The sequence below is a fragment of the Bidens hawaiensis genome, unplaced genomic scaffold, assembly GCF_021521415.1.
Source record: "Bidens hawaiensis isolate Kalapana, Puna unplaced genomic scaffold, B.hawaiensis_p1.1 tig00020534_1, whole genome shotgun sequence".
NCBI classification, from domain to species: Eukaryota; Viridiplantae; Streptophyta; class Magnoliopsida; order Asterales; family Asteraceae; genus Bidens; species Bidens hawaiensis.
This window is the reverse complement of record NW_027493143.1, coordinates 144,898-157,366: the sequence shown is the minus strand read 5'-3', so window position 1 is coordinate 157,366 and position 12,469 is coordinate 144,898. Positions and strand designations below refer to the sequence as shown.

Sequence of the window (12,469 nt, the reverse complement as noted above, 5' to 3'; positions counted from 1 at the left end):
AAGGAGGAGTAAGTCAATTTCTTTCTTTGGAGGGTTGTAGTAAACAAAATATCTTCTAAACAAGCATTATGAAAAAGTGGGATTCTTGTGGATGGAGCTTGCAAAAATGTAATTCTCCTAATTAAGTAGAAAATATTGAACGTGGTTAACGAGGTAGATGACAAACCACATACAACAAAAGTAACAAAACTGAAAAAACTACAAAGATGAAAATAATATTTTACGCTATAATCTAACTATCTAATAAAGTATAAAACATGTTTTTCATATGGTCTTTAAATATGCCATTCACATGGGATGCTAAGTTGTTAACTAATCAATTTTCATTTATACATATTTAACTTAATTAACTAAATTTTTAATTACCGTTCCTTCAATTTAATAAATTTGTATGTTAAACGATATAACAATTATTGCATTTATTATTATTTAATATTTATTTATTAGCTCAATTAAACTAATTATGACTTTTTTAAAATTATATTATTAATAATTTCTAATTACCTCAATGTGGATACATATTTAAAGGGCATGTGGAAAGCATGTTTTGCTTTAAATATATATTATAATTATAATTGTTTCGTATGCTTATGAGATATATTTCATCTTTGATCTCACATATAATTTGTATCGAATATGCAAACATTTTTTTATTGACATTATATCATTTTTCAACCCGTATAATACACCGGTTACTAACCTACTATAGTACCTAGTATAGAATAGAAGAAAACTTTTTACTTTCTTAAAGTACCACAATTTATGTAATTTATTTATGAAAGGGATCCATTAGCATGTAAGACGCCTGCTTGCGGTGCGCACATATAATGTATATATGTGTGAACCCTTGGGTGGGCAAAAGTAAAATTGCACTAATTTTGACGTTATTTTACTAATCACGTGAAAATAACGTTAAAAGTGGCGGAAGGTTAATCAGGTATCATGTGGTGGCGTTGATAGCCGAAAGATAAGGGCACATGCACCAATCAGCCGGTGTCCCGATGATTGAGTGTTATGTGTCTTATGTCCAAGGCTTGATTCAAAACTACTATCGAGCCGGGGGTCTCACCGGAAGCAGCCTCTCTATCCCTATGGGATAGAGGTAAGGCTGTCTACATCTTACCCTCCTCAGACCCTACCATAGCATTGCTATTGGTGGGATATACTGAGTACGATGATATATATATAATCCATTAGCATGTAAACAATGTGGGAAACAAAACCATTTTTTATTTTTATAAAAATTCGTACTCATCTTTTTTCCTACACACATTATGACAACACCATTGAAACAAGCATCCTCAATATTATTATTATTATTATTCCCCAATTATCATCGCTCAAATTGACTCAAAATTCATCCAATTCTTTATAAATTTCATCAAATTCTTCAATCAAACACGCACACCTGAACCTCTGATGACGTTATGCAATAGTAATTTCAAACTTTTCATGTTTTTACCATTTAATTTCGGATTAAATTGATTACATGTCGATCTGGTTCAATTGATCTGTGTATTTTGTTGTTTTGGGTGTTAATTGATCATCAGTAGGTTAAATTTTGGTGATTGTTAGTGGGATTTGTGGATAGTGATTTTGTACGCTAGGGTTAGGGTTTTTTTGTCAGTTGAATTGTTGTGTTGAATGATCTGTTGAGTTGCACCATGTTTTTGGGTATTAAGAGGATGAAGTTTATCGAATTATGAAATTATATGATGATTGTTTTCAAATGAGTACTGTATATGAAAATATAATTGAGCTGGGATTTAGGGGTTTAATATTGTAGGTAGGTTAAAAGCTAATTTTTTTCATTTTTTTAAATGATAGGAAGCGGATATTTAAATGTGATGACTAAATCTGCCAAAGGTGTGTCGTTTGATGCACATATGTGTGTGTTTGTGTGTGTGTCGTATTGAAGTTATTGAACTCAAAGTTATAAAACCATGCTATAGTTTTTATTTTTATATTAAAGATATTATGCAAATGATGGTTGTTTTCTATAATGTGGTACAACTGCAGGTGTTAGCACATATTGATTTTGTGATTCAAGGTAGTAAACGTTCAAGGGTTGTAGAAGTATTTATTTGAGTGACAACACTTTCCAAGATACAGTAAGGTCAATTAACATTTAGAACATGATAGTTTCGATCAATCCGTAAAGGTTCTTTTAAGCATTGTCAGATTGCATTTTCTTGGTGAGTTTGGATACAAGTAAATGAATCATCTTTCAAACCTTAACTTTTTAATATGTTAGTGTTTAATTGTTCTAAAACTAAATTCATATATAACTTAAGTACACATAGATTTGATAGATGTTTATATTTAAATCCGATAAACTTTTTGATAAGCACAAAGATGAGATTTTCGCTTTCTTTTCTGAATCTTTGCATGGTGAATAAGTTAGTGTCTACTCATTTGGATATTTTAAGTTACATATTTACAGTGAAGTAGATGGCAAGTAGAAAAAGGAAAATTCCAAGTGATGCAGACGCTAATGCACTCCACAAAGAATTGGACGAAATTTCGTGCCCTATTTGCATGGACCATCCACACAATGCTGTTCTTATCCTCTGCAATTCCCACTCAAAAGGCTGCAGATCTTATATTTGTGACACAAGTTACCGACACTCCAACTGCCTAGATCGGTTCAAAAAACTCGTTTCTGAAAACACCAATTCCACCAATGGCCCGCCTAGTTTAATACCCGCAAATGACAACCCAATTGAAGAAAATGTTGAATTGGCTCAAGGGCCTCAAGATTCTGATATCAACAACAATAACAACAATGATAATGATAATAATGATGATAGTAATAATCATAGATCGGGTTCAAGGTCAAATTCTTGCCTAAAGTGCCCTTTGTGTCGGGGACAGGTGGCGGGGTATGAGGTAGTGGAGGAGGTGAGGCAGTATTTGAATTTGAAGTCTCGAAGTTGTTCTCAAGAGTCGTGCTTGTTTTCTGGGAGTTATCGAGAATTGAGACGTCATGCTAGGCGGGCCCACCCGACAGCCCGCCCTTCTGATGTTGACCCGACTCGTGAACGAGCATGGAGGCGGCTCGAGCACCAACGAGAGTATGGTGATATTGTTTCTGCCATTCGATCAGCCATGCCCGGGGCAGTTGTGTTTGGTGATTATGCTATTGAAAATGGAGATGATCGGGTGCCCAGTGAGAACATGGGTATTATGAGTGAAAGCGGGAATAATAACGGGCATTGGTGGACGGCTTTTTTCTTGTTTCAGATGATCGGGTCAATGGAACAGTCACCTGCTGACCGGAGAGGGGTCGGGAGAGCTAGGGTTCCGACAAGGCATCGGCGGCGACGGCTTTTGTGGGGGGAAACGTTATTGGGTTTGCAAGATGACGACGACGATGATGGTGATGATGATAGTGATGATGGTGACCCGTTTGAGTTGAATTTGGTTGATAATAATGATGAAGATCGGGTTCGTTCTGAGAATCCTAGGAGGCGTAGACGAAGGCTGACTCGGTACAGATCAGATGAAGATCAATCGTGAAAATCTGGTATCTTTTCTGTTGTTTAGCGGGTTGGGTAACGGGCCAGCACGATTACTTTTTTTATGAGTTGAAACGGGTAGGGTCAGGTTGCCCGGAATGCAGAAAGAAATTTTTAGCTAAAGTTTTCAACTTGATTATGAAGTGTACTGTTTAAAAAGTATCCAACTTTGTTAGTAACATTATTTTGGCGGTTCATGTACTAAGAATACAATCTGGCAACTTTGAGTCCCAACCCGTTTGACCTGTGTCAAGACAGGTACTTTCTGTACGAGTTGAAACCGGTCGGGCCAGATTGGCCCGAGAGAATGTTTTCCCTCAAATTTTCAACTTTCTGTGTATAATTAGTGTCATATGTGATTATGAAGTGTACATTATTTTGATAAAAGAATCCAACTTTTTCAATACCATTATTTTGGCGGTTCATGAAATAAAATACATTCTGGGCAACTTTGATTCGTTTTACCCGTTACCCATTTCAGATTTTTAACCCGATTATTCGTGCACTTTATATTGTTTATGATGCAGATCAAAGCAAACCGATGCATGAAGTTTTTCAGCCGGTGGATGGATCATAATTTAAATGAAAATTTGAATTTCAAATCATTGTTATTTGGTCAGATATTATTTGATTTAAAGGAGAGGTAAGTCTGAAATATTTTATCTAAGGCGGTTTTTATGGTTGTTGGTTCTGTTTGTTGGGTTGGGGCATTTACGTTACTCTCTTTGTGGTGGTTTACCTCATTTATGTGAAGTAACTTTAAGGAAACCTTTTTGTGAAGTTCATCTTTATTTCTTCATATATCTTGGCTGCAAGTTTTGTTGGTTTGATTGGCACAGGATCAAATATTGTTCACCATGCAAGTATCATTGGCGTAGAAATCAAAAATAAAAATTAGAAATCAAGAATTTTGTGTGCAAAGCATTTACTTGCTAACAATTGTAGTATTGATAAGTTGTAAAACTTGTTTTAACTCATCTCCACAATCATCGGCATCCCGATCCTACCCAATCTCGAGAACACATAACTTGGATGTATATGATTGTGGAAATGAGTTGAAACAGTTCTTACAGTTTATCACTATTACAATGATTAGCAGGTAAATTCTTTACGCACAAAGTTCTTGATTTCTAATTTGGATTTCGATGTATGATTTTGATTCTTTTTTAATGTAATTTGGATTTTGGTGTTGGATTCTGATGGTGGTATACGAAAGGGCGTTTTGGTAATTTTTAAGCATTCCAATGAATTGTTTACAATTCGATCAAACATTTGTCGTTTGTACGTAAGTTTTTCAATTACATTCAAGGACTTAAAACCCAAAACGATTTTGGAAGGACCTATTCCAAATTCATGGAATTTTGCAAACCAAACCGTGTCTAAAGGTTAATCTATAAAACTATAAAGTTTGCCACTGTTTTCTTTTAATTTAAAAAACTTGTTCTTATACCAAGTTTAAAATATATATAGGTGAACAAGTTATTAGTTTGCTAATCGGTAATGCTAGCACCTGATTTCATCTCCTGTTTCCCAAGATCTTATATCTTGTAAATGAGAAGTGTTCAGGACTTACCATCACTTAATAATATGGGAATTATATTTGCAAGGCGTTTTTGTAACTTAAGTAGGGTAAGTGTTGATGTGTAGAAAGCTGGAGACCGGGACAAAAATGTTTTACATGTAGGCCCCTGTAAATAAATCATACGTTCAGCGCGTTTATTTAATAAACGAACAAACATCAATACATGTCTTGTTCGTGAACATTTGTTTAAGTTCGTTCATCTAAATTTGTTTATGTTCATTCGTTAACGTTTATTTAAGTTAATTGCAACCAATCCTGGTCTAAAAGACACTTTAACCAAGTGGCTAATTCAATATCAGTTCGATATGAAAGGAAAAAAGAAATAGGGTTTTCAAGAATTACATAAGTATGTCTTAATCACATAGTCATGTGATATTGTGATGCACTATGTAAATTTGATGTTTCGCATACAGTTCACGTGATGTAATAATTGAGATTGTAGATAGTGGTGTGATTCACTGTGGCTTTAAATTACAAAGGGCGCAATTAAGTAGATTTTTTTCCATAACGTCATACTTCAAATTAACGTTGGCCTAAGATGTCATCTTGATAAGCAACTTCTCACATCTGAGAATCAAACGTGAAACTAAGAATCATGTGCTTTCTATTCATCCTTATTTCATGCCAAATGCAGTCAAAAATACCATTTTCATCAAACTTAAGTATATTTTGAAGTAGTTCTAACAATGATTTTAACTCGTTTGTCTTTTAATCATAATTATCATATGAAATGTTTAAAATAACTCATGTAGTTGTCAAATCACGCCTAAAATTAACTCACTATGACATAATAGTAGGCACCTAGTATTCCCCATATAACGCTACCTTGATGATGACTTGTATTTTGTCGGTTGTCACAACTTTACAACAAATGTCATTGTATTCTTCACAAATTTTTAGAGCCATATCCAAGAGTCGTTAAAAAATTTTGGACGAATGCGATTCAAAGATTTGGCCTTAAGCAAAAGTAATCTTTTTATTGGGTTTAACAATTGAATTTTTAAATAAGCTTTTTCAGTTATGATTTGGGTTGTATAATTTTTTTTAAATTTAAAATAGGCTTAAATGAATCAGAAAATTGAGTTTAAACATTAAGATTTTTTTTTTCTTTTTGAAAAGACATAAATATATTTTTTAATTCAGGCTTATTATGGTGATCGGATCAGTAGTGGTTGCTCTCCTTGACTCCTTCAAAGTCGGTAGTCTCACTGGGGATTCTCCAGTTATGAGTTTTCTCTAGGTGGGTGAGCCGAGTCATCACATCACGTCTTGTTATTCCGGCAAAACAATTATCTATTTACAAGGGTGATCCGGACGTGTGAACCTTTGTTGTTAAAAAATAGAGTTATTTTTTAATTCAAAATGAAACAATTATAATAACTGAAGTGAAAATGAATAAAAAAGATAATAATAAAATAGTAGCGTCATGTCAAATCATTTTACGTTAGTTTAAAACTTTTATAGCGTACCAATCAGCAACAAGACGGTGTGTAGGAAGTATGAGCTACCTTCTGAGAAGCCTAACCAAAAAGGAAGACATGGATTCAATCATCAGAGACACCATCGACAAGCTTCTCGTCCTTCGCTTCGGCCGATCTTCCGATTCCCTTTGCTTACAACTCGACGACATCGTACGCACAATTCTCTAGGGTTTGCAATTCATTTGTCAATCACTGTTTGTTTTACTTCAAATTAGTTAAACTTTGAATTCACAGCTTTCTAAATCTGAACAAGACGTGTCTAAATTCGCGAGTATAGCGTTAGTGGACGTTGACTCGGAGGATGTTCAAGTTTATGTCAAGTATTTTGATATCACACTTATTCCTTCCACAGTCTTCTTCTTCAATGCTCATCATATGAAGATGGATTCCGGGTAATTAGTTTTCGTTTTATTGCTCATCACTTATCTGAATTATTAGCACATATATAAGCATAAGTTGTAGCTGACTGGTTGTATAAATAATCAATCCCTTAGTTCGAACTTGCAGTTAATGCCCAAAATATCCGATATTGGTCAAGGGCCGCTATTTGAGATATCAGTAAATTAATAGCAATTAGAGCAGTAGCATTAACCTGTTAGCAACACTAACAGCAATTGATTTCCTGAGAAAAAGAGGTGTCCGATTTGGTGATTTAGGGTGTACAGTTGGGCTTTGGGCCAGCATTTTTACTTGTATTGGGCTTTAGGAAGGTTTAAGCAGTAAAATATTAAAAATCGAGAAAACAGGTGAGATTACCGATATTATGGAGACCAAATATCGGTCAATATCGCTGATATATTATCAGTACCGATTTTCTGACCGATATTTCACATGGGGACCGATAACCATATCGCACGGATATTGACTGCATAGATGAATAACAAGTTGCAAATGGAAATGCCAATTCAATCAGATATTGTGAAGTAATTGAATTTGCATATTTTAGTACTTGATAAAATGTCTGCTAGATGTTTTTCTTTCTTTTATGAATGTATGTACTTTTTATTTCGCATGACTGCAGGAGCGCAGATCACACAAAGTGGGTAGGTGCGTTTCACAGAAAACAAGATTTCATTGATGTTGTAGAGGTATGCTTCCTTTCACCACAAATCTTCAACTTTAAGATGCCATTAAGAACATTGCCTGAACATTGTGGAAAAGTTTTTGTTTATATGAACTCTATGATCGAAATGAGTGCATTATGACGATTTACTGATAATGTGAATACATGGGCATCTTGGGACTTAAGCAGGTTGGAATGGGCCGGGTCAGGTTGATCCACGTAGAATTTCTGAGTTATGTAACATTTTTAGTTCATATGACCACAATAACTATTATTAATACATAAAAAATTGTAATTGTGTTGCAGGAAATATTTAGAGGGGCCATGAAAGGCAAGCTGATAGTAAATTGCCCACTTCCTCCAGAGCGAATACCCAAGTTCCAGTTATTATATAAAGGCGTGTGAAGGTAATACGTGTTTTATGGTTGCTATTTTTGATTAATTAAGAAATAACGAAAATGTGCGTACCAAATAGTTTGTCTAGTTTGGGTTTCACTTTTTATCCCGCATATCTTTTACACACACGTCTATCCCTTTCTTGGTTATTTTACTTAACTTATGAAATAAAAATTATAATAGCATCAATGCACTTTCGTTTTAAACTTATGCGTAATTTGCCACAAGTTTTGTGTATGCCCGTTTGGGCTAAGCTTGGCATGGATCAACAAACAGATAACTGAAGCAGGACCAGACTAAACCAGACCAGAACCAGTTACCGTTCGATTGGTTCTAGTTTCTCTAAAAGCCTAAAATTTTTGGGCTACACCATTTGTTAATGTTTTTTTTATAAATTACGTATCTTCTAAAGTAAAGTTTATAATCTATAAATTCAACCGAAAAGGTCGGGGCTTTATGGTTTTTACAGTGTTGGTTCGATCATAAAAGTTGGCTCGGTTTTTACTGTTTGGTTAAGTTTTTTGGGTTTTCGATGCATGCTTCCAAACGGGTAACTAGGTTTTTGAAAAAACATAAAGCCAAACTGTTGGTTTGTTTTTCTAATTAAAACAACCCCAAATACATATATGGTTTATTGTCCAGTTTAGTTTTTGGTCCCATTTGTTTTAACTTTTTATATTTTCTTGGCTTTTGGACTAGTAACCAAATGGACCTCATCTACTCTCCTACATATGTCACATATTTCACATGCTTTGCATATGGATATTCCCTAATTTCATGAATCCTGTTCACGGTGCAGGTTAAGGACGATCTTGCTCTTTCTAAGCTCCATCATGAACTCATCTGTCAAGTACACAATTATAATACTTTCAAGTGCTTAAAAGTCTAAAAGAATATATGACATGAGCCATCATTTATGTACTACAATATAGTTTCTCAATAATAACACCAGACTGAAATTTATGTCATCAAGCATTACTTCCAAATCGCAATGTCACATGCTTATTTTATTTTCTCAAATCAATCTCCTATTTCAAACACTGCTGCAGCTCCCATACCAGAACCTGCACCATTGTTAATAGTCAACATCATTATTTGATTCATACGAGGGGCCAACTAATAAATGCATTAAATATGATTAGAAACTATATTAGTATATTAAGACTGACCTATGCACATAGAAACAACACCAAATCGAGCATCTTTTCCGCGACGCTTCATCTCGTGAAGTAAAGTTGCAACACAACGAGCTCCTGAGATTCAAAAGAAGTCAACAGGTTAATAAAAAAACTGAGAACTTTTAAGTAAAAGGATACGCAAGGGGTATTTTAGGATTAAAGTTACCTGTAGCTCCCAAAGGATGACCAATAGCCATAGCTCCACCATTAACATTAACCTTTTGAGGATCAAGCTGTAGCTTCTTACGACAATATACAAACTGGGATGCAAATGCCTGTTACATTGAAGGGTAAATAGGTAAGTTCAACTCAAGTTTACCGAAAATGAAATTTAGCATTATTGTTGTTCTTGTAGAATAGTAGGAAATGAGACGTATTTACCTCGTTTATTTCAAATAGATCAATATTGTTAAGTTCTAGACCCGCTGACTTCACAGCAGCTGGAATTGCAACAGCAGGACCTATGCCCATAATAGCAGGGTCCACACCAACAGCTTCAAAACTCCTATATAAGTTATTGTTGTAAATTTATTTTAATAAGAATCAGGAACAACGTACATATAAAGTTTGTTCATGAGTAACTGTAAGTTAACTGTAGAAAGTCAACCAAACTGCTTTTTAAAGTTAAAGGTCAAACATACCTGAATACACCAAGAATTGGAAGACCTTTCTTTAAGGCCACACTTCTTTTCATGAGGAGAACCGCACCTGCACCGTCACTAATCTGACTTGCGCTCCCTGTTTGAAAATAAATACAAAATTAATGGTTTTAAGTTGTATGTGCAATATTAAGTTATATAATGTATAATGTTAAACGTATTTATACCTGCTGTTGTTGTACCGTCTTTTTTGAATGACGGTTTTAGTTTTGCTAGATCAGCCATGTTTGTGTTTGGCCTAATACCATCATCTACTGATATTATTACTGGCTTCTCCTCTCCTGTTTTCGGGTCAATTATCTACAAAAAGATCCACGTGGCTTTGTTGGGTCAAAATTGACTAATATCATTCTCAGCATCAATGTGAATTCTGTTAATCTTATTAATAGTAACTACTTCAACCAGAAGATGTTAATGTTAAGTACTTTAATTTGCACCAAAATGCATATTAATTTCAATATATATTAGTATGGCTTTACTAGAGTCAAAATCTGTACCTTGGTGTTATCAGGGACAATCTCATCTTTAAACTTTCCAGATGAAGTTGCTATAGCAGCACGCCTATGAGACTCGACCTATTATAAGGTACCGATTTATTTAATTCATGCTGATTAATAAAGTACATTTTGACCCAAAAAAGGAAATCGAATTAATTTTAAAACTCAAAACTTACTGCTGCCTGATCTTGTTCTTGCCTAGTAACACCGAACCGCTGTGCCACATTTTCAGATGTGATTCCCATAGGAAGAAGACAATCTCTGGCTTGTGCAAATTTGTCCACCTGTTAACATAGTAGAATAGAATAACTGTCACAAGTATGCTTTATGAATTTTGACTTTTGGAAGAGTTTGACAATGGAATTGAGACTGACTTTTGGGTTGACTTTTGAAATTGGTCCAATTTGGTCAGTACTCATTGACTCTACTCCAGCACCAATACCTATTTCATAAAATCCTGCTTTTATGTATGCTGCCACATCAGCAACTGCCTGGAGTCCGGACGAACATTGTCTGTTCACTGTTCTAATGGGCACAGTATCTGGAAGAAAATAAAATATACCCAGTATTTATTAAATTTAAAAGAAAAATACATTATTAAAGGTATAAATATAAAAGTAAAGTTTATGAATAAGTGCCTGGAATTCCAGCATATATTGCAGCCATTCTGCATTCAATCCCCCTTTGTGAACCTGGTGCTAGAACTGTGCCAACAATAATATCCCCTATTTCACTGGGGTTCACATTTGTTTTCTCTACCACTGCCTGGTCAACCAAAAATATAAGTTAAAACTAGAGTGTGGTCGTCCCTGTTAACCACTCAGGCATCAACCCAACGCCTAATTCATTTTAGACGTTTTGTAAGCAACTTCTTTATACATATCACTTGATAATCAGGCAAGCTTGAAAAATTACTCATAAGCCGGTCTAGCTTAGACATAGATTTTGCAATGAGCCAAGCTTAAACTTGAACTCGACATGCTTTGACTTTTGAGGTCAAACATTCATTTGAAGTCAAGATTTGTTATGGCCAACCAATAGTCTAAAAGCATTCACACCCCCTTCTCTAAAATTCATTTATCTCTAAATTATATAGTTTAGAGAGATTCAACTTCTTCTCTATTAATAGAAAAACAAAGTCAAACCTCTATAATTATTCTGAGTGTATGAAAAAGGGAAAAAAATGATAAAATATGTTTTTGTGAGTATAACAAATATAGAGACAGAGAACAGGATCATCATCATCATCATCATCATCATCATCGTACTCAGTATATCCCACCAATAGCAAAGCTATGGTAGGGTCTGAGGAGGGTAAGATGTAGACAGTCTTACCTCTACCCCATAGGAATAGAGAGATTGCTTCCGATGAGACCCCCGGCTCGATAGTAGTTTTGCATCAAGCCTTGGACATAAGGCACATAACACTCAACCATCGGCACACCGGCCGATTGGTGCATGTACCCTTGTCTTTTGGCTATCAACGCCACCACATGATGCCTGATTAACCTTCCGCCACTTTTAACATTATTTTCACAAGATTAGTAAAATAACGTCAAAATTAGTGCAAATTCACTTTTGCCCACCCGAGGGTTCACACATATATAGATTATATGCGCGCACCGCAAGCAGGGCGCAGACAGAGAACAGGATGAGAGGGGTTTTTTTAAAAATTAGCAAATTTGAGAGAAAATGTGTTTTCTTTAAATTATATAACTAAAGATATACCTTTAGAACTGTTGAGAGTAAATCATCAGGAAGAGTATCCTTAAAACCTCCACGCTTAGATTTGCATTGGGCTGTGTGGTATGCACTGTTTAAAATAATGTAAATAAAATATTTAGTTTTTTATATAATTATGCATAGATAATTTTTTAACAAGTTCAAAAGAGAGAAATTTATGCCACAATAACAACATCATCTCCAGAAGCCCGGTGATTATCCCCAGCTAAGCAAATTGAAGCCTAATTGAATAATCGGTAAAACTAATAAAAACATGATAGTTATATATAAGAATACTAACACATTAATTATTCTTGTTCAGCCACAGTAACTAACTTTCATGATGTTGTCTTTTTTCCTTTTTAAACATTAT

General features: G+C 34.7%; 2 protein-coding genes and 1 pseudogene across 5 annotated transcripts; 2 read left to right on the top strand and 1 right to left on the bottom strand.

The window, feature by feature from the left end:
• The first annotated feature begins 1,266 nt into the window (after nt 1–1,266).
• Nucleotides 1,267–4,194, top strand: LOC143561089 (uncharacterized). Of its 3 annotated transcripts, none has more exons than XM_077049231.1 (4): nt 1,267–1,435; nt 2,020–2,195; nt 2,444–3,526; nt 4,046–4,194. In XM_077049231.1, exon 3 carries the CDS (start codon nt 2,452–2,454, stop codon nt 3,517–3,519), a length of 1,068 nt encoding a protein of 355 aa, XP_076905346.1. In that variant the 5' UTR covers nt 1,267–1,435; nt 2,020–2,195; nt 2,444–2,451; the 3' UTR covers nt 3,520–3,526; nt 4,046–4,194. The 3 variants fall into 3 exon arrangements, with proteins under 3 accessions (XP_076905346.1, XP_076905347.1, XP_076905348.1); XM_077049232.1 differs by having other exon boundaries at nt 2,430–3,526; XM_077049233.1 differs by lacking the exon at nt 2,020–2,195.
• A 2,402-nt stretch (nt 4,195–6,596) lies between these two features.
• Nucleotides 6,597–8,053, top strand: LOC143561088 (uncharacterized). The gene is made up of 4 exons (XM_077049230.1): nt 6,597–6,731; nt 6,816–6,973; nt 7,603–7,669; nt 7,951–8,053. The coding sequence occupies exons 1-4, from the start codon at nt 6,600–6,602 to the stop codon at nt 8,047–8,049; spliced, it is 456 nt and encodes a 151-aa protein (XP_076905345.1). The 5' UTR covers nt 6,597–6,599; the 3' UTR covers nt 8,050–8,053.
• A 974-nt stretch (nt 8,054–9,027) lies between these two features.
• On the bottom strand, nt 9,028–12,204 carry LOC143561094 (3-ketoacyl CoA thiolase 1, peroxisomal-like; annotated as a pseudogene). The gene is made up of 11 exons (XR_013140235.1): nt 12,103–12,204; nt 11,013–11,139; nt 10,749–10,915; nt 10,551–10,658; nt 10,375–10,452; nt 10,045–10,177; nt 9,860–9,956; nt 9,600–9,723; nt 9,385–9,493; nt 9,210–9,293; nt 9,028–9,104 (listed from the first exon to the last, which is right to left on the bottom strand). The product of XR_013140235.1 is annotated as a 3-ketoacyl CoA thiolase 1, peroxisomal-like (transcript).
• Between the last annotated feature and the right edge of the window lie 265 nt (nt 12,205–12,469).